Source organism: Labrus mixtus, chromosome 23 (assembly GCF_963584025.1).
Source record: "Labrus mixtus chromosome 23, fLabMix1.1, whole genome shotgun sequence".
In the NCBI taxonomy this organism is placed as follows: Eukaryota; Metazoa; Chordata; class Actinopteri; order Labriformes; family Labridae; genus Labrus; species Labrus mixtus.
Genome location: NC_083634.1, coordinates 13,133,941 through 13,155,619, shown reverse-complemented (window position 1 = coordinate 13,155,619; position 21,679 = coordinate 13,133,941). Strand labels below are relative to the sequence as shown.

General features: G+C 40.3%; 2 protein-coding genes across 5 annotated transcripts; both read left to right on the top strand.

Moving 5' to 3' along the window:
- Nucleotides 1-560: 560 nt before the first annotated feature.
- Nucleotides 561-7,246, top strand: LOC132958240 (uncharacterized). Of its 2 annotated transcripts, none has more exons than XR_009666739.1 (6): nt 561-666; nt 1,435-3,340; nt 3,452-3,915; nt 5,001-5,130; nt 5,235-5,335; nt 5,809-7,246. XR_009666739.1 is itself a non-coding variant. In XM_061030954.1 (6 exons), the coding sequence occupies exons 3-6, from the start codon at nt 3,671-3,673 to the stop codon at nt 6,047-6,049; spliced, it is 717 nt and encodes a 238-aa protein (XP_060886937.1). In that variant the 5' UTR covers nt 564-666; nt 1,435-3,340; nt 3,452-3,670; the 3' UTR covers nt 6,050-7,246. The 2 variants fall into 2 exon arrangements, 1 of the variants encoding a protein (XP_060886937.1); XM_061030954.1 differs by having other exon boundaries at nt 564-666.
- An 806-nt stretch (nt 7,247-8,052) lies between these two features.
- Nucleotides 8,053-21,437, top strand: LOC132958408 (coiled-coil domain-containing protein 149-like). 3 transcript variants are annotated; one of them, XM_061031218.1, is made up of 13 exons: nt 8,054-8,258; nt 9,649-9,810; nt 9,959-9,997; nt 10,128-10,235; nt 10,363-10,479; nt 11,349-11,521; nt 12,832-12,904; nt 13,089-13,170; nt 13,774-13,918; nt 14,105-14,181; nt 15,503-15,535; nt 18,500-18,592; nt 20,275-21,437. In XM_061031218.1, the coding sequence occupies exons 1-13, from the start codon at nt 8,208-8,210 to the stop codon at nt 20,778-20,780; spliced, it is 1,659 nt and encodes a 552-aa protein (XP_060887201.1). In that variant the 5' UTR covers nt 8,054-8,207; the 3' UTR covers nt 20,781-21,437. The 3 variants fall into 3 exon arrangements, with proteins under 3 accessions (XP_060887203.1, XP_060887201.1, XP_060887202.1); XM_061031219.1 differs by lacking the exon at nt 15,503-15,535 and having other exon boundaries at nt 8,056-8,258; XM_061031220.1 differs by lacking the exons at nt 10,128-10,235; nt 10,363-10,479 and having other exon boundaries at nt 8,053-8,258.
- The last annotated feature ends 242 nt before the right edge of the window (nt 21,438-21,679 follow it).

Genomic DNA, 21,679 nt, shown 5'->3' with positions numbered 1-21,679 from the left:
TTATGTAAACAGCAATATGATATGACAGTATAACAATAACAGTGCAGTTATAAGAAATATAGTTTTGTTACATTGTTATATAATCAAACATAATCCAGAATGTGATTATGTCACAGACACATGGTTAAAGTAAGTTTAACTGAGAGAAGAGTTTTATTCATAGAGGGGGCGGGACATCGGTGATTGACAGTCACCATGGTTACTCACTCGCACCTGCCCGCTAAACGAGAGGAGAAAGAGCTGCTGACTGACATCACTTCAAATGCATAGAAATAAATGATTGTACTGTCGGGTTTGGTATGGAGTTTTTTACGGGCTAACTCTTAAGTTTCGTTTTCATTTTCAGCAATGAAGCCTGAAAGTAGCCTGAGAGCCAAAACTGAGGGCTAAAGATCCCAAACTCAAACCCAAAACAGCTCAAAAGACTTCATTATATTAGATATAGATATAGATATAGACATTATATCCACTCCGCTCGCAATTGGTTTATGGGCAGTTGCCAAGATGACTTTGAACTGATAATGAAACCTGACAACTCGAATATTGCCAGGGGTGTAGCTCTAAAGAGGAGGAGCAAGAGTAATAGAGAAAGAAGAGGAAATAGCGCAGCATAGTCAGTTGGAAGGAAATCGTACAACTTCGGATATACTGCTTCACTTCGACTTTGTAAGTCTATTTTCCTCTGTTATCATTTAACACGTTTATTCATAATACAAGATATCATAAACTTAAAGACTAATATAGTTGTTTTGCTCAATAAGAGAAGTTGATTTCTTACTGTAGACACAGCCTAACTTTATCTACTATCCATGTGATATTTATTTGATATTGTCATAATGGTCGTTTAATGAAAATTATACTCCATAAACTATGTAAATGGTTACTTAGGTTACAACCCAAAAATGTCTCCAGCCTTGTGCCTTCAAAGTTCAATTCGTTTTCTACCTTGAATGAGGAAGTAGGCTACAAAGTGAAGGTGTCACTCCCATTGTATAATATCTAAAAACATGTTAGCACTGGCAATTGTAGGACATGTTTGCTCTTGACTTTTATTTCTGAATTTAATTACCATCAACCCATGCAACCTTTATCAACCAGTATAGATAAAGGAGTTTTCAAGTAGCAGAATGAACTTATTCCACCTACAGGCTGGATGTGGTACTGCTCATTTCCTGTTGAGTTGTACTCTTCTAGCCTTCTGGATTCTGAATGAGTTGCCATCAGATTAAAATTGTCCACATAAATGAAAAAGTAGCAAGCAGAATTTCTTCAGAGCTTCACTGTGCACTTTAAAAATATATATACTTGTGAAATAAGATGTAAACTTTCATCTTAATCTAGATCATAGCTTTGGCTGTTGTTATAAACTTTAGAATGGTACCAAATGTTTTGACACTACTCCTATAATTTTTTTCTTTTTCATTTTATTCACAGTTACTCTGATGCAAAGAAATGAATTTCTCCATGCAGCTACAATTGAAGCGCCCTCCAACAGAAACACATCCTATAATACAGTGTATAATTGACAACGATCTTGAGGAGCTGAAAAAATTACTTCAGGACAACAGCATTGATGAAGGTTATCCATGCAAAGAGTGCAAAGATTATATAACACCACTGATCGCTGCTGTTATTAACCACAAGAGGAACATTTGTACTTACCTTTTGCTGAGGGCTGCAGACCCAGATGTTGCTTCCCCAAATGGCTTTACACCTTTGCATTATGTCTCACTATCAAAAGCACCACTTTATTTTGTGAAAAAATTGCTTGAAGCAAAAGCTCATCCAAATGTACAAAATATACAAGAAATCACACCACTGCATACTGCCGCCATCGCAGACAGGGAAGATGTCTTAAAAGCGCTCATTGATGCTGGTGCAGTGGTAACAGTGTTACCAATCATTTATCCTGAAAGTAGCACTCACAATAAACAACTATCACAGATGATTCACAGCCTTGCATCAAAAGGACATCATTTATTCCAAGAAATTGGTCATTTTGTGGAGATGGAACGTGCTTTGCAGAAGAATCAACCTGAAGAAGTGTTCAAAACCTTTGACAGTCACATGCTGCTGGAGCATCCTCAAACCCATCTGACCATGATTGAGATACTTTTTAATGTAAGTGGACCAAATGAGGAAAAGTACCGCCAGGGAAGTATCAAATGGCTGAAGGACACTGGAAGTGTGGACACCTACATTGCAGGTGTCATCAAGCGCCTTCCAAACATTTTGCAGGGTTGTGCACTTCAAGCAATTTTTTGTTTGTATGCAGTTTTGTGTACTGTTGAAGAGATAACAAATGAGCAAGCATGTACCATGATCCACCAACTACTGGAACAGCTTGGCTCAGAAAACAGACCTGATAGTAATGTTGTACTTATTTTGCAAACACTTTATGTGATAACACAGAAAACAGAAGGCATACACGGCTGGGAGCCCAAGTTTATTGTGAAGTTTTGTGGAAAAATAGTTCCCTTTGTGCATGAAAAACACTCCGCTGAAACGAGAGCCTTCACATACGGCATATTTGGAAACTTGGTCCTAGTCAAAGATGCAGTTAACATCATAAAATCAGCAGGGATAACTTCAGTGCCTGATGACGTACTGACATCTGCAGACATGAATATGCTAAAAGATCTTAAAGAAGTGCTCAGACGATTGAATAATAATCTGAGCAAATTAAACTCAGAAAGTGAAGACTTACCTGGATCCAAGAAAAAGAAGAAGAAGAAGAAGAAGAAAAAGAAGGAAGAAGAAAAGCAAGGAGCCCCAAATGATGCAAATGCCCCAAATGAAGGAGCAGCAGCTGAGCGACACCACGTCAACACCACTGTTACATCAATAAAAGACAGATGGCTTCCAGTCAGCGAGAGATGGAGAGTAAAATTAGAGAAGCTCTTGAGCTCTGATGGAAGTAAAGTAATCAGAATTGGGAGCATGATTTATGTGAATGAAGAAGAATTTCACATAGCGAAGGGAAGTGATGGTACAGAAGTCTTCTTGGGGTTCAGAGATGATGGCACTGAAGTTGCTATCAAAAGAATATCTGAACGCAACTATCGTGAGCTGAAGAATGAGAAAGGATTTCTACGACTTCCAGAGCTTGATCATCGATTTATCGTACGATACATTGATTTTGCAGAGGATGACAACTTTGGATATCTTGGTCTTCAACTTTGTGAATACACCCTGGAAGAATACATCACTGACAATAAAGAGGGTGGTCTGGAGATGAAGAAGAGACTTGTCTCTATGTTCCTCGAGGGTTTAAGCGTGCTTCATTGTCAAAACTCTCCAATTCTCCACCGGGATCTCAAACCACAGAATGTTTTTATTGGTAAGACAAATTAAAGATATTTTGAGTTAATGGTTGAAATTCTGAAAAAGTCAAGAGTTTTCAAATACCAAATTATCAAAGAAATTTTTTTTCCACTTTCTTTTTCTACAGACGTTAATAGGAGGGCAAGATTAGCTGATTTTGGCATCTGTAGACGGGTACCCAAAGGCCAAACAACTTACTGTACACGTGCTGCTGGAACGAAGTGCTGGAAGGCCAAGGAGACCTTAGAAGAAGACACTGACATACATTACAAGTCCAACACTGATGTCCAAGCAAGTTTTATCACTCAAACGTTATTGATGACTTCTTGAAAAATGGCTTTCTGAAATGAGTCTGTTTATTCTTAAGGTGGCAGGGATGCTGATATATTATATCCTCTCTGGGGGACACCATCCTTTTGGCGACAAAGCCTACGAGTGTGAGTACAACATTCACAAGGGGAAGTACACGTTGGACCATGTTCAAGATGTGGTGGCAAAGGATCTCATTGAGTGGATGATCAACGAAGAACCAAAGAAGAGACCTAAAGTTGAAGAATGCTTGAGTCATCCTTTCTTTTGGCACCCAGACAAGTAAGAAAGAAATGCTGATTAAATGATAGATTTATGTATTAGAATCCCTGTCAAGAAATTATTCAAATGTTAAAGACCTCTATATTTACTGGTTAGAACGGTACAAATATTGGGAGCTACTTTGATGACAGTACTTTCAGTCCCATCTAAGACGTATTGAAAGTGCTTTTCTCCTGAATTTCAAAGGCAGTGGCTGCAGGCTTAGCAAGTTAAATGTCTCTATCCCCAGCAACATTTTCTAGCTCATTAATCAGATGCCTAAACCACCTTAACTGAGTCTTTAAAATGTGAAAGATGAGTCATGGCTATTGGATAGAAAACTGTAGACATATTTCTGGCCTAACCAAATATGCAGGCCAGCCATTGGATAGACTGACATTACCATCCTTTTAGCTTTGAGCTTGGGTATGCAAAGTATACATTTACCCAAAGTCATTGTTCAGGCCTTCAACAATATTTCTACTGAATCAACCAAAGCAGTAGCAACCTGGTAGCAAATTGCTTTATATAGAAGTTAGTTGAAAGTCCAGTCCAGAGACAATGTTGGAAGACTCTTCTTGCCGGAAAAGTCCAGCTAAAGAACAACAGGTTACTTTGCCTTTGAAAGGTTGATTTACTGTTTATTTGGTGCCTGAGGTACTGTTGATATAGTAATGGGATGTATGATCAGGACTTTGTACATGGTGTTTTACTTTGAAATTGACTGGATGCTGAATGGTCAATCTTCATGACTCTCTTCAGCTTGACGCATAGCGGAAATGTCTCTGTCAAAAATAGACTTTCCGTGTATTTCTAGCGGAGTAGAGCAGAGTGGTGCTTCTGGGATGAGCCAGATGGACCATGGTGTGTGTGGTGGAAACACAAGCATTAGCTAGAGAAGGTGTGATCAGCTCCTGAGTGCGTGATGCAGATGGGCTGCGGCGCACACAAATGTTGTGGGGTCTCTGCATTAAATGTAGTGCTTTGTGCATTTGTTTGACACTGGTCACATTGACAACGCATTAGTAGGCTATTGGATGAGAACAGGTTTTTCTTTTTTACATTTGTCAATCATGCACCATTTATTCTCAATGTTATTCTTTTAGGAGAGTAGACTATTTGAAAAAGGTTGGAAACATCAATGAAGTGAAAAACTACAAAAATGCTGATCCAGAATTAATTTCTTCACTGGAAAAACATGCTGGAGAGGGATCCTACAAACAGTGGAAACATCAGGTAACTGAAATAAATTTCATTTGGAACTTCACTTGTGTTACCTTCTAAATTTAAATATTTTCATTAGTTCAATTATAACTTGTGTTTTGTGTTTTGTGTTTTAGTTTCCAGAAGAGCTGGTCCAGAGAGTGGAGGGTAAGAAGAAATTCTACTCTGAAGACATTCTGGGACTGCTGCGCTTCATTCGGAACCTCCATGAGCACTAGTAAGTTCTAGTAAACAGAAAATGATCTACTTATTGTGTTTTCATATTGATTCCTTGGTATTGTGTTATCCCCTCTTTCTAAATGTCTACATTGACATACTTCACACCTTTCAGCATGGCAACAGTAATTGTTTTGTTGTTTGTCATCGCTAAACGCAAAACTGTTTATTGACAACAAAAATTAGAAATCAGATTTTTGAGTGTTTCAATTTCTTGAAACTGTCACAACCTCACTCAAAAGTACCAAAAATAAGATACATTTTGCTCCAAAAAATATTTAATTCAAAGCTGACTTTTCAGTTCTTTTAAATTCTTCAAACAAACATGGGAAAACAGTCTTTGTTTGAAATTGCCACAACCAGTTATCATATTGAAAATAAACATTTTCTCATTTACCAAAAGGTGAGGAAATATTTCCACATACAACTATCATAGTCATTCTTTATAATACAGTGCAATGTCTCTATTTTCAGTGAAGAGGATGCCGCCAATCTTGATCTGCTGTCGATGTTTCCTGATCTGTTTGGAGGTGTTTATATATCTGCAAAAAGCCAAGGGTGGAACACGAAACCTTCCCTTAAAAAATTCTTTAGAACAGAAGAGTTTCCCAGAGACAACATCACCAGCAGATCTGCAGCGCCACCCACAAATCCTGATCAACATGTCAGTTGCCCAATTCAAGAAACTCAACAAGTATCCACAAAGCCATCTTAAAAAGTGACACTAGGCTCATCTTCCTCGTGATTCCAATTTATCAAGGATAAAGTGGTCACCAAGTGGTTTTGAAAAGAACTGTTGCCTTTAGCAATAAAACCTGTTGTTGGAAGGTTTTCAATCATCACAGCAAATCCCACACGGTATGTTTTTGTTTTTTAAAGTGTTCCTTATTATAGGGCCTCCTTTTGGGTGACTGTCTTTGAAATAATGCCACTTGACAAACCACCCAGCCCAAAGTGAGGGCCTGCATTTGCTGATAGACATGTTTATCTAGATGACCGTTTTTTTCATCTATATGTTTTGTTGATCTACTTTTTTTGCAAACCTCTGGATGTCAGAGGATTGGCTCTTATCTAATAAGTAATAAGAAGTGTATATTTTTCACATGGAAACACACAAGCAATGTCATTGTAAAAAGTTGTTATTTTAATTAGTCTATGAAAAGAGGTCATGGTAAATATTTCCCCAGCATAGACCAATTATTTTCAGTGGAGTGTGTCCTGTCCTCTAATATGACAACTGGACGGGTATGATGTCACCATACACAAGACTTTACAAGGAATGCAAATCACGTCTTGACTATGTATTAAGAATAAATGCATTATGCTGTAAGTCCAGCCATGTTGGAATTTAGGCCTGATAATTTTACCACGGGCTGGAAAAGGGACTTCTTATTTTGTTTTTGTATTTTGTCTCAGTCTTCTGACTTTTTTTAAAATTTTACGTTTAAAGACATTTGCATTTTTTATAAAATATTGTAAATCACTGTATGTGTTATTTTGTTTCTATTTTACAAAACTAAAAACTCAATACATTTTTCAAAGAAATAAAGGGCCCCTATTTAGGGTTAAGACTTTTTCTGTGCGGGCTTGATCACATCTCTTTTTGTATTGTCACTTTGGAAAAGTGAATTGCTTGAAGCCACATGACTAATCACTCCGCCTACATATGTGAGGGGGCTCCGTTGGCTGATTTGTGTTTGTATACGACTCTTTTATAAATACATTTTGAATACTTTTATACTTTTTTGCTTCATACTCATCTTCTGTAATTGATTTTTGTTACATGTTGTATAACAATCCTGATAAAAGCCATGGGCAAGAACTTGATTTTCAAACAGTAAAGTTTGTCTTTCTACCATACATGATTTTATGAAATGTGCTATATAAATGAAGTTTGATTGATATCCTACAAGAGTTGCTGGATTTTTGAATGCATCATGTCATATAAAGATGATTTCTTCATTTATTTATTATGATATAGGCCTACAATTCTTTTTTCAAAAGCTCATAGATGAGAGGGTTAGTAGAATATTGGAAACACCTAAAATGTACTCCATTAAGACACCAAACCACTTCAGCCTCACTAAATGTAGACTTGGAATTATTAGTCTTTCCTTTTGAACTATGGCAACAAAAGCGGAAAACTTAGGTTGCGCAGCTATTGTCCGTCAAGCGGGCAGCCCGGGTTTGATTCCAGCCTGTGGCTCCTTCCCCCGCATGTATTTTCCGACTCTCTCATCTCAATTTCCTACTCTACTCCACTGTCCTATCTAAAAGCAAAAAGTCCCCCATTAATAATTGTTGCTCCTGTTATCTCAGAGCAACAACACTGGTTTTCCTATGAAAACAACATTTCAGCTTTTTTGAGAACTCTAGAAATTAACTCAGTTATCACAGGAAAACCAGTGTTGTTATCCCGAGCTTACAAAATAAATTAGCTATTTTTCAAGAAACAGACATTTACTCTTTATCACGGGAAAACAGAGTATGATAAAAAAAAAAAAAAAAGCATATTAAATGATGTGACATTTTCCCCAACATGCTTTTATTTTGAAGGAGATTCCACTTTCGTCATTGCTCATTCTTTTCCATTGGTGTGTAAGAAAAATGATGGCAGTGTAACACAAAATATAGTTTAATGTGTAAATGCTTTTAAAATTGAATAATAATTATATTCTTAAAGGAAAAGATGAGTGTTCGCTGTTCTACCGGAAGTAGTCTATTTTTCCTTTTTCGGTACTCCTTGTGTGTGACTTGACGGCAGAGCCAATAAAGTGACGCTGCAGGATAAACAAACGGAAAAGAAGCAGCTCGGACGGAGGCAGAGGGAGGGGGTCCTGTTCCCTAACATTTCTCTTAAAGTATTTAGGATAATGCAGTCTTCCAAGAGGAGTGAGGGCGACTGGCAGGGGCTCGTTAGCGAGGTAAGTGAAAGGCGACGAACACCGGGAACAGCTGTTGCAGAGACGGACACATTTTCTCACCGACTCCGTTGTCCATATGGGGAAAAAAAGCGTCAGTCCTAGAATAAATAAGACCAAGTAGCTATTTGATATCACCTAGCTATCATATAAAACCTCACTTTTCTTCTTAATTATACGTGAGACAAGATAAGGATTCATTGACGGTGGAAGCTTGCCTGCAGGCCGACAGCATCCGAGCCTCTTGGGTTTGTGAAATGTGTCGACTCTCCTCCTCCTCTTGTCACCTTTAAACACGCAAGGTGCTTTAAAGAACAGATGAAAACCCACCTGTGGGGCTACCTGGTATAAACTATCACTGCTGGAAGACATTTAAATTAAACCTCCTGAGGGAGTTTATTGTGAAGTTTGAATTTTGGAAGGTGTAATTTAAGACTATGTCAGATAGTCTTAGTGTAATAATATTTAGCCTACTAAATGACACTCGTCGCCGTTCATGTATTCCCTAAACAGCTTTCGAATAGCCGACTTAAAGACCAATTGAAACACCACACAGCGATTACATTTCAAAATGATAACAATGGGGTCATTTAAAGTGTTTTAATAGGCAGTTTACCTATCAAAGGATTTAAAAATATTATTATTATTATTATTATTATTATTTTTTAGGCCTAACTATTAGCAGTAGGTGTAGGAAGCATGAGCTTGAAACCGTATGAAAAGCTTTGCTGAACACTATAGTAGCTGTCTTTTAATGTGGTTATGAGCTGGTCTGTCTGCTATCAAGGTTCACTCTGCTTCTTCTAACGTGTGGCTTATCGTCACTCTAAACTCTTGGCTGCTGTGTGTTTTTTCCACCTGTCAGGAACAGGTTGGTGAAATTTGTACAGCTGAGCTATTTCAACATTTCAGTCTAGACCTGCAAAAATCAATCATAAACTATTTGCCTAATATAAAAAGGAAAAAAATATTATTTTGGTGTTTCTTGGTCCAACATTTCCTGCTTTCAGCTATGTGATTTAAGGATCTGCTGTATTTTGTAATTTTGTATCAAAAAAAATGAAGTAATTTGATGAGAGCACTTTTCACTTAATAAACTTTACTACAATTTAAAGAGAATAATAATTGATATTGTAAAACTTCAGACGAGTACATATATATAACTAGTCGTCTGTTACATCCCTATTTAAATGACAGGATCAGGGCCATGGAGGAAATAACAAAGCCCAAAACAAGCAACTACATACTGGAGTTGTTATGATATATCTACAGATGTACCCTGGTCCATAGACAACACAAAGAGTGTGATGATCTGTCATAAACCGTTTCCATGTTGCATATCTAGTAATGCCGCTGCCCTCTGTTCTGTCCCTGTGTGCGATGTTTCCTGTAGTTTCTGGTGTGTAAGCGCAAGCTGGAGAGCAAGAAAGAGGCCCTCCTCATTCTGTCCAAGGAGTTGGACACCTGTCAACAGGAAAGAGACCAGTACAAGCTGATGGCTAACCAGCTGAGGGAGCGCCACCAGGGACTCAAGAAGAAGTACAGGGAACTTATAGTGAGTGGTTCACACCTTCCACGTGATCTTTATTTGATGCTTTTATGTGTAAATTTATATCACTGTGCACAATGCATATTTGCTATTTTGTGCTCGGTCATAAAACCTTCAAAATAATTCTATAACTCTTTCTATTTTTTTTTTGTAGGATGGGGACACGTCTTTGCCTCCAGAAAAACGCAATCAAGTAAGCTGCTGTTGATTCCTGCCATTTTGGCTTGTGTAGGATGGCTCGATCCGCCTCCAATCAGCTGTTTTGTAGTCTGTGTTCCTTTTTGCTTCGTCTCGTTCACTCGTCTTCTCCACCTTCTCCTCAGGTGAACTTAGCTCAGCTGTTGAGAGACTCGAGGGATCGGGCGAAAAAGCTCGCTGAGGAGGTGAAGGAGCTGAATCAGAGGCTGGGAGAGGCCCAGGGGGATAACAAGGTGAGGTAATTTATTGCGGCACACACACAAACACACGCACGCAGGTAGTTTAAGGTGACCCAACCAAGTGCTTGAGTCAATGTGTTTGAGAAAAGCAGTGTATTTAAAATGTGTTTGATTTCTACAGCTCCTGAGGATGACCATTACTCGACAGAGGCTAGGGGACGAGGAAGTGGGCGCACGCCATTTTCCCGCTCATGAGCGTGAGGATCTTGTCCGCCAGCTGGAGAGAGCAGGGCTACAGGTCGATACTTTTACTTTTCATCCCCAAAATTCATCTGCAAAACACACTTTTGCACATCCTGATCATAAGCTCTTAGTACAAAATGCCTTTATATAAAATATATTTGTTTCAAATTTATGGATCAAAAACGAATTAACAGTTTGAAAGAACGGTGATAGGGTAAATGTTTGATGTCATAAGGTGGATATTACTTTTGACTTGTCAACTGAGCTAAATAGAGGTTTTTTAAAGTGAAATGAGACATTCAAAGATGCAGCAGTGTCGTTCTTTTCCATCACTGTGACTACAGGGAGGCATTGCGGAGGCTTATTCTAAAGGAATAAACCAGCATATTCTCCTCTTTTTCAACAAGTTGAAACAAGTCTCAGAGCTCCCCAAAACACGTCTTTGAGATTTCTTGTCACAAATCCACTCTGATCCTGTATTTGAACATGCCTAGAAACTTCTCTATTTCAGCCCTGCTCAGAACAGGCTGTTTCTGTGTATATAGCTTTAAATGCAAATGAGCTGTGTCTGACCACGCCCCCTCTGGAAGGGCTTGGGTGGCTCAGGCTTTCTTGCACCATGCCCAATTGTTTACGATGAGAAAGCAGACAGAGGGCACAACGAAGACCTAGCTGTGGGAGGGGTTAATGCCCTTTGTGATGTCATGAAGGGAACATCTCCAAATGGCCTGTTTGAGCACACCAGGGACACATATTAGTGTTAAAAAAACATGGTAAAGTCTACTTTGCATATTATGTGACCTTTAATTAATCGTGATAAAGTAGTTAATGACTACAGCCCTAGTTCAACTTAACCAGTATATACATTAAAATATCTCTGTCGTTTAAACCTCACAAACATTTAGCCTGGCTTTCTTTTTCTAGATGGAGGAGATGGAGCACAACATGAAGGCTCTGACCGATGAGCTGCAGGACGTTAAAGCAGAGCGGAACGTTTTCAGGGAGAAGGCGTACAGACTCAACGTGGAGCTCAACCACATCTTGGGCAACCGTGAGGCACGCATCATTGACGTCGATGCCCTCTGCATGGAGAACAGGCAAGTGGGACAAAGTCACAATCATCATATGTGTAGAACTTCCCCTTAAAGGTTTTCAACCAATTCAATTGTAGCTTTCTAAATCTCCAATCCGAATGATTGCAATAATAATACATTCTTTTTATATAGCGCTTTTCTAAAAACTCAAAGACGCTTGAATTGTATGTAATTTTTTTAAAACAATCCAGCCCAGAACATCTTCCTGAGGAATAAGGCGCACAGTTTGCTCTGTCTGTGTTGGAGCTCCAGAAACCCTCCGCAGGGGTGCAGTGGTGGGGAAACCCCCCCCCCCCCCCCCCACAGTCTTAAAACCTCAACGCTTCACCAGTTGTAATCGAAACGCACATTATACATACTAAACATACAGCATTTTATGATTTGACCTAATTTGCTGAAGAGTTAAAAAAATTAAATAAACTTAGTTCTTGGTCGTACAGGATGGCCCTCAAACCCTGCTTTCTATTTCTTCTCATGATGTGACTAACCTGAGATGTTTTAGAATTTCATTCTAATTTTAAGTCCAACATGATTTCTCCTGTTTTTCTTGAAAAAGCTCCTTTATGTGCGAGAGAGAGAGAGATCTATGAAGCTCTTTAAGTGTATCAGGACATGTCGTGACTGTTGGTAGAAGGAGGTCTTCTTGTGAAAAGGAGGAAACTGTTGATCATCATTGTTATTACAGCCTTTATTTCCACATAGAAAGTTTTCCTATCATTCTCCTTTGGGTAGATTTCTTTACCGTCTTCCATTTGTGCTTTTGTTCTTTCTTTCACCATCTTTCTAAAAATTTAATTTACCAGTAAGTTATTCCTCTTGGGGTCAACATAGAACTGTCATGTTGCTTAACTTGAACGCATTGAGGAGCTACCGTGTCAATCACTAAATATGACGTGTTGCATTTGTGTGGTTAAAAAAAGCCCACATTTTTTCTCCCTTACACTCAGACGACCAGATTAAACAATGATTGTAAACCCGCTTCTAATTGAAACAGGCGTTTCTCTGCCACACCTGGCTATTTAAAGGGGACGTGTCATGTAATTGGGTTTCAGCTTTTGATTGAAGTTTTACAGTAACTGATAGTTTAAGTGATAAAAGAGTGATTAAAGTAAAAAAAAAAAAACGTTAGCACTGGCTAAATAATGAGCTGGTTTGAACTTATTGCAGAAGTTACTCTCACAGTATATATAATCCTCTGAGGTTCATCTTCAAACTACAACTGTCTGTAGTGTTTTTGCATGTCATCTGCTGCCAACCAGGCAGTCCCACAACGTGAGCTTAGACTCTTCTGATTGTGATCATTATTACTGCAGGTATTTGCATGACCGTTTCAGCCAACTACAAGAGGAGGTGAACCTGCTGAAATCCAACATCATGAAGTACAAGGTACTGATGACAAGCTTCTGGTTAAACAAGAACAAAAACAATGAATGTACTCGGGTGTGCAAGCGTTTGCAGCGTCAGGCAGAGGAATTCATTTTTATGTACACTAAACGTACAAGAGGTAACTTTAATCTAAATTGCACATCAAACATGGCTTCTTCTTTTCTTTTTTTTTGCCTCCCCGCAGACGGCTCTTGAGAGGAGGAAAAACTCCACATATGGGAAATCAAACAACAGCCCTCTCTCTGGAGTCCTCTCAGCCAAACAAGGTGAAAAAACACAAACTGTTCTCTTCCTATGAATTCTCTCTAAACTCCTACATCATCAGAAGCCAGAGCAGCTGTTCCGGAGACCGCTGCAGGCCTCTACAATCGTCTTTCTCACCTCCTTTTCAGTCACATACACTTTGTTTCCCACTTTTCTTTGTTTCTATCCGTGTCTCGATGCATTATTTAATAACTCCTTTTTTTTCCCCCACCTTTTGCCGATCCTTCAAGCCATCGCCCGGACACCAGCTGTGCTACTAATTGTATTCTGAGTGCTAGAGAGCACCACTGGCAGGGAAATGAGTCTGCCATGATGACTGACAGTCGCTGGCAGAAGCAGCACAGTGGGCTCCGGAGTTAAAGTTAGGAGAGTGTCACCTAGTAGACAGCTGTTTCTAATGCTCCATCTCTGTCTTGCTCTTGTCCTGCTGTTTTCCCCCTCTTTTGTTATATCACCTCGTTCTTGCTTTTATCTTCTTTTTTTATAGGTAATTGGGAAAGTTTTATTGCTTCATTATCTGGAAACTGTAGGTCAGTGTCCTGTTTTATCCTGCTTTGTTTGCCTTCCTCACTCCTCTTTTTCTCCTGCTCCCCGCTCCGTTTCAGTCCAGGAGATGCTTCTGGAAGAGCAAGGCTGCAACCTGCCAGCCACTCCTCAGTCCATCTCTGACCTCAAGTCGCTGGCTACGGCTCTGCTGGAGACCATTCACGAGAAGAACCTGGTCATCCAGCACCAGAGGCACACAAACAGGTACTTGTCCTCCATTATTTGTTTATTTTTAGAGCGCTTCTTCACCCAACCTGACACACTTGTAATGTTTGCCAGCCTGTTCTGAGCATCCTCCTCCGCCCTCAAGGCAAACAGTGTCGTGCAAACACACATAAAGCCCTGTCATCAGTTCCAAGTAGCCTGATACGTAGCTCTTTTGGCCCACAGGATCCTCGGAAACAGAGTTGCAGATTTGGAAAGGAAGCTGAAGACGTTGGAGGTTTCAGGACTGTGGAGTCTTCCAGGTGGGCCTTTTTTTACCAAGTTAATGCTCCTGCAAACAAACAAAAAAAACTTGGCTGCACGACTTTAAGGTCACCTTATTAAATCCTGAAAAATATCCTCCATAATTCAAAATCCAAATAAAATACAATAACTAAATACATACAGAGTAAATTCAGAAATCTGACTTTCTTTCTGTCTTCTGAATATGACACTTCCAATGACTTCTCATTTATTAGACAGTTAGTGATTTCACACTTGCAGAAAAAGTCCATTTCCATGAGGAGCTTTATGTGTGCATGCAAACAGCCACATTTTTAACTCAGACTTTCTCCTGCTAGGCCAACAGTATTTTTGCTGCAGCGAGTCTGAGTGAGCTGATGTGAGAACGCAGCAGGATATTACCCAGAGAATTCATGTCAAGCCAATTGGAGGGGGGAGTGAAGCTTATATTCTGTGACTGCAGCACGTTGCATCGAGTGTATGCATGCGACCGCTACGATCTCCGTGTATGCAATTAAACAGTGGTATTATGTTTTCTGTTCATCAGTATGTTGTTCTCAGCTCTTTTGTTAATAGTGTGATTCTGTTGAACTGCACGTAGCATTCATATAAAGACAAATATTCTCATTAAAGCATCGTATAGCGGACTCTGTTGCCTCTTCTGCTACTTCCGCGTCTTTTTTTACATACATTTTTTTACAATACCCCCCCCCCCCCCCCGTCTGACAGGGATAGTCTCCTGCTGTGAGGAGCATATGTGAACAGCTAGGTCAGGAGAATATCCGGAGCAGTCGTCCTGAAATGATCTAGATATTTTCACATGTGCATATGTACAAACTGATAGTATTTCAGTGGTACAGTCATTTTTAACGGATATAAGTTTATTGTGTTTTAAGTTTAATAAAGACGTACATCAATCACTTAAATTGGGATGAACTCCTTTTATGTTTCTGACTGAATCCACCAAGTAAGCAGTGATTTCTTCAAATATTGAATAGCAGTCATACGTCATAACATGGTGCTCAAATGCCTCAGTGTGTATCCACTCAATATTTCTGCATGCACTTTGAACTGGTTTGTTCTTGTAACTGTACCGCTCCATTAGCAAACATGGCCGTGTGACTGCTGGTGTGTTTGTGTGAGTGTGTTCACTCATGATGCCATTTAAACTCTTTTACAGTTGATTATTTTTAAGGTGGATATGTTTTTCCTAACTTAAAAAAAAAAATGTCTAGGTTTTTTTTTATCGATTCCTCTCTACTTGATCGAAATGCTACATTTTTTTTGGGTTCATAACCGTGTGTGTGTTTCTCTCTCTCTCTCTCTCTGGCTGCGTCTTAGGCTTGACCTACCGCATATCCGTGGGAATTGGGAGTATGTATTCCTTCTGCCCCACTTAGCCCATCCATTCCCTCCACTATGTCATGCCATGACAAATCTGGGCAGACACCCAGAAAGCGTGTCACCTCGTGCCCGTCGTTTACTATGTGTCAACCCCATCGACCACCCGCTCATGTGTCTGTTCATGAAACCAGTGATCCTTTTTGGTGGAGTGGATGTGTCTCTGTGTTTACACTCACTCTGAGTGTGTTTGGGTTGGGCATTCTTTTCAGAGCACTGGAATCCTGTTGTCTTAGTACCTTTACCTCTGCTTTAAGTGTTAAAATCCAAGTGAATGATAATAATTTAAGGACATGAACATACATGTTTCTCTCTTCTTAACAGATCTAATCCTCAAAAAATCCAAATCAGGCAAAATTCTATCAACTTGTTTAACATTGTTTTCCTTGCACCTATATCCATGCCATATCCATCAATCCACAACTGCCTTTTAAAAAAAACATCTAACCCTGGAAACACCTAAACAAAATGAAAAATATATCAATTGGAGGACGAGGAATATATTGAAAATGATTCTCTAAACTAATTTGTAGTCAGGAAAGAAATTGAAAATACTTCCAGAAGCCAAGAGGTGTAGCAGAGGAAATAGTTCCCTGCTTTCACCACTAGAGGGGGATGTTGTGCCACGTATTAATCAGGCAGCGAGGTGGAGGGGCTGCATCTGAATGGAGGGGCCCTGTCATGAGACCGTCATTCTCACCGCTATAAAACTGACAAGCATCCATTACTGAAAATGATTGCCCACATTACAAACACATTTAGGGGAATGTGCCGTTATTAGGGAATTTGTAGGCGAGGGGGGCCCTGAGTGCCTGACGACCGCGCTGTCCACCACAGTTAGGGAGACAGAAATATAGAGAGAGATGTGAGCGTCTGCGGCCTTGATGTGATGTGAAGTTCGGCTGATGGATATTAAAGCTAAACAGGATAGGATGGAGGGCCTTGGCTGTCTACCTGAGGCCCCGAGAACACTCGAGGTGACTATGTTGTCTTCCGGATGAGGGAGAGCCAAAAACAATAACAGTGTCGTGGACGCAGCGAGTCAGATAAAGTTGTGATTGATAGATCCCCGCCAGTCCACCCTTCTGACTGAGTGCATGCAGGAATGTAACACAGCAATTGAAAGCCTGTCAGTGTGCATCAGCTATTGAAAAGGCAGAGATGGATACAGAGTGCAGCCATATAGCTCTGTTTTGGTCTTGTTACGGACTTTTCCAGTGAAGAAGAAAGGCATTACCCTGTCACTCTTACAGCTAGCCTGCACCTACTGTAGGGTTCAACCATGTGTCTGTTTGACTGACATCTCTCTCTTTTTGAACCTTTACAGAGTTCATGATCTAGTGTGTTAAAGTCTTATATGATTCACAAGAGCCAGTTATCTTTGTGGAAGCTGTGTGTACGGTAGCTCAACTCAATATAAAGTCAGGATGCAGCGATTCAGGAACAACCGATTTATTGCATGATAATATTTTTAACGATACTTCACGATATCTGATTAACTGAAGGTCTTCTTTGGCCTGTTAACGTGTGTCTATGTTACCCTCACTCATGTCATAAGCGCCACCGTGAGGAGTCATGAAGTAGTAACCCTGTGTGTCAGATTGAAAGGAACATCTGTGAGAGCTCGGTATTTTAAAAAAATAGGTAACCTGGTGGTCGGTGCACAGCGCCCCATGTATGGAGGCTATAGCGGAGACCTTCAAAAAGTGGTCTCGAGACCGTTCTTGAGATCAATACCGACTTTGAGTATTACGATTAATGACAGGTGATGATATTGGATCGTTGATCAAGGGATCGATATGAAGGTTGTCATCAATATATCATTAGAACTCTGGTTACAATAGATTTAAGTATTTTACTCGTACCACATGACACCCCTGAAGACATGTTTCAATGTGGCTTTGAAAAACAAAACGTACGATGAAATTTTAACTTCTTGAAAAGAAACACGACTGCCAGTCTTCTGTTTTATGTTCAAGCTAAGCGCTAATGTCAGCGTGCTAAAATGCCCACAATTAAAATGCTGATGTTTCGCATAATGTTGATCAGATTGACATCATTGTATCGAGTGTAAGCATGCTAACATTTGCTAATTAGCAATAAACACAAGGTGCAGCTGAAGCGGCTGGTAATGTCATTAACTCTGAATGTATTTAATAATAGTAAACAAACCGATGTCATGCAGAAATTAAAATGTTGACATTTCAGTCAAATTCACAAATGTCAACCCTTAAAGTTGTGGAAAACTAAAAAAGTTTCCACTAACTTTTTTTTTTTCTTCTCCTTTTTCTTGACACCCACAGCCTCCAGTCCACCCTCTTTGCTCACTGCACCCACGTCAGTGTCAGCACTGAGCATCCATAACAATATGGACCGCATTCATAACAATATGGTCCCCCCCCCACCCCCCCCCCCCCCGTTCACCATTCATGAGTCTCACGCATCGTGTCACCCAGCCATCCATTTTCCCATTCTTCTGTTTGTTTTTGTGCCTCACACTTGAATGGTCAGAAACAGGCCTTTTCACAGGCTCTTTGTGAAAGCGAAGGCTCACATGCACACTAAGACGCTCGAGCGTATGCGTGTGTCTATGTGAATACAGTTCTGAGTGTGTGTATGTGAGATGTCTGCTACATAGTGCACTGTCTGCTATGAGTAGCATATGGTGTCAGCCTAAGAGGCGTGCAGCCAGCACTAATGAAGACAGATGACAGGGAAGTGAAGCCACTTCCTGCAATGCACACGTGCGTGCGTCCGTGTGTGTGTGTGTGTGTGTGTGTGTGTGTGTGTGTGTGTAAGCTGTGTGAAAGGATACACAGCATGCATGTGCTTGGATGAGCTTCATCCAATCCTAACGTGCCTTCGTGAAACTTTTCAAACCACTTACTTTGTGTTTTTGTTGTTTGTTTTGTTCGTTCGTTGACGGTGGTCTCACAGGGACACGAGAAAACATCACACCGAATGACAACCTTCAGCCGGAGCTTCATCCAACCCGTGTCACATCTCAGCCCACATTGCAGCCACCCAAAGGTGAGTGTGTAATTGTAATTGGGATTCTAATAGCACTTGCAGCTACCGGCAAAGAAAACACTGTAATTAGCCGCCGCGTTGCTAAACTCTCCTCGCTATCTTCCATGTTTAACCCAAGTCCTTTCCCTTCCCGCCTCAACTCCTCTCTGCCTCTCATTGGTGCAAGCTGCCCAAATGCCATGGCATTTTGGAAATGTGAGGCAAATTCTCGCCCGCTGACATTCAGAAACTTCTGCCGTGTTCTCTTTGAAAGGAGAAAGGGGGATGGGGGCCCATAAATATGGATGCCAGCTCAAGTAATGTTGCTTTCTTCCTGTGTCTTTTTGAGTGTGTGTGTGTGTGTGTGTGTGCGTGTTAAGGTGGCTGGGACTCCATGTGCAGTCTTTAACCTTTTTGCTTGCACATCCACAAATATGGGTCAGTAATCCCCAAAGTGAGAGCATATTTTGGCGAAGAGGCAGAACTAAGCTGTTGCTGTCGCTGAGATGCGGGGCGTCACACTCGTCTTGCGTCCCCTTGTCTGGGGCACGGCTGCTAAATTTAGCCTGTTGCCATGGAAGCGCTTCAGTCACATAAGTAATTGAATAACTTTGCGCATTGACACAGTGGTTCAACTTCAAAAGAGAGAAGTTTTCCTCATGTTTTTCTTTTTGAATGTTCTCCCGTCTTATTTTAATTACCTATTAAAAAATGGACCAATTGGCTTTACATCATGGCCATGGTCGTTCAGCACACTTAGTTTATACTGTGTTTATGCAGTGCCATATGTACAAACAGTGTGTAAACGTAGCCTTTTGTCACACTTCTTTTTAGTCGTCTTTTAAGTCTATCATACCATCAACAGGAGACGCAAACAGCTGATGAATTTCTCAGAAATGTTGAATCCTTAAAGGAGCAATATGTAACTCTGACACCTAGCGTTGGAAATGGGTACTGCAGTCCAAATTCAAAACATTGAAGAGAGCTTCCTCCTCCTCACGAGAGCCGATGCAACTTTCAGGTGATCTAGAAAAACAATGGGCTGCTCACTGTGTTGGGCCAGACCTGACATGGCTTGCTGCCATTGCCCATTCTAATGAGGCAAGTTAAGCCTATTCCTATGTTTGTTCTGGGCTTTTGACACTCTGGAGATATGAGAGAAGTAAGTCAAGATCTCTAAAACAAAAAGAGGAAATTACTAGTTACCGAGGGAGAAAGGAGTAAATGAAATGTGTGTCTGCTTGGGGCTTCCGTAGTTTTGTGTTAAGGCTTGTTTTCTTCTGTAAGATGATGTCAGATACAGCCTCTCAGCTAGAGTTCAATAGTATTGGTATCATACAGTGGAGTGGAAATCATCACACAAAAAGAAATATACCTGTATTTTAGTCACTAATAATTAATATTTTTGTGTATTATTGCAGATCAATCAAAGTTTTTCTCCTGTATGTTAGTCAAAATTGTGTGACATTATACACTGGATCAGTTAGTTGAAAAACAAGCTGTAGATTAAACATTGGCACAATTGAATACTTTCAGCTTATTGGAGATGTTGAAGTAGTTGTTCAGTAAAAGGTATTCAATGTTCCGTTTTTGTTCATAGCAGCTAATGCTGATCAAATGCTGATCTTGTGTTCTGATTTTGCCATGGCTTCAGATCAACTGAGTAATTACAATGACCAGTTGTCTCATCCTCCCTCTCCCAGGAGTGTCAGACGACAGAAGTTTCCATGAATCATTGTGGGAACGCCACACCGCTGGCAGCAACCTTGGCACAGATGGCGTCAGCGGGGAAGACTCACCTGCACTCCTCAACAGCCTGGAGCCCCTCTTGAGTGTGGAGACGAATGGGATCGACAGCAGAGTCGGAGAAATCGTGACCCTGACGGAAAATCAAGACACCTTGGAGCTTGAGGAAGGGCGGAGTCCCGTGGAGGAGGCGGGTCGTGAGGTAGAGGGAGTTGAAGACGAGGAACTGGGTTCGGCGGTGGAGGAAGGAGAGGAGGCAGCTTTGGCGCTGGGTGTCCAGAACACTGAATCAGACTTTCCGTGGCTTCAAATTAAAAAAGGTTGTGTTGATCATCCTGAGGTGTGTCAACAGCCCTGTGAGTCCCAGGACAGTAATGCACCTGAACATGTAGAAACGCCAATATCAAACCCAGAGACCCAGGCCGCAGAGGTGTTGAGTACAGGGGAGTGGGACATTCAGTGAGACCACCTGGCATGGACTCACATCACTAAAAGACTTCACTTATTTAAATCCATCTCCTGGTTGTTGTTTTTTTGTTTTATTGATAACTGCATTAATCACCCCTTGTTGCATTCTCACAATGCAGCTGCAGCCGCTCTGTTTTAGTCAATGAAACACTTTTTCAGCCATCGTTCACAGAGCCAGAGGTGCACTTTTTTTTTATCCAGGGAAAGGTTTTTCTGCAACAGCCAATCTTGAAGTCAATGGAGTTGCAAACCTCATTCCCTGAAGGTAAAATTTAGCTCGGAAAATAATAAATATGGCAGCTTCAACTTCCTCTCCCCTGCGATAAGAGAATCCCAACTGTTTGCTCTCTTCTTCTTCCTGAGGGATGCCAAAAAAAACTCAGTGCTGTATTTTTATTATGACTCCCACAGGAGGTTCAGTATGACTCCCCAAAATCTGTAATGAATGTGTTGTACATGTGTGTAAATTCTTATGACCAACATCAGAGAGTGTATTGATGTCTATTTTTCTGTGAGGGTGAATCTTACATGTTGGATCCTTATTTTTGTTGTTCTTATTTAGAAGTGGATGTTTGAATGAGACTACATGTGCCTTATATGTGGAAGTGTCAACTGATATTTATAAATATAACTTCATAAACCTGCAATATGATCTGTGGTCATGTTACTCTTTTCAATACATACAAAAACAAAATCGTGTTTCATGTGTAGGAATTCCAAACAGGGAGTAATTGTACCAAAGGGCTTAGTGTGAAGGAGCCATATTCTTAAAGGAACACACACACAATAATAAAAAAAAAAACCATAAGAAAAATGAACATAGTCAAAATCCACAGCCTAATTAATTAATCCAAGTTTAGAAAAAGAAAATATTTAGAAAAATAGCTATCTGTA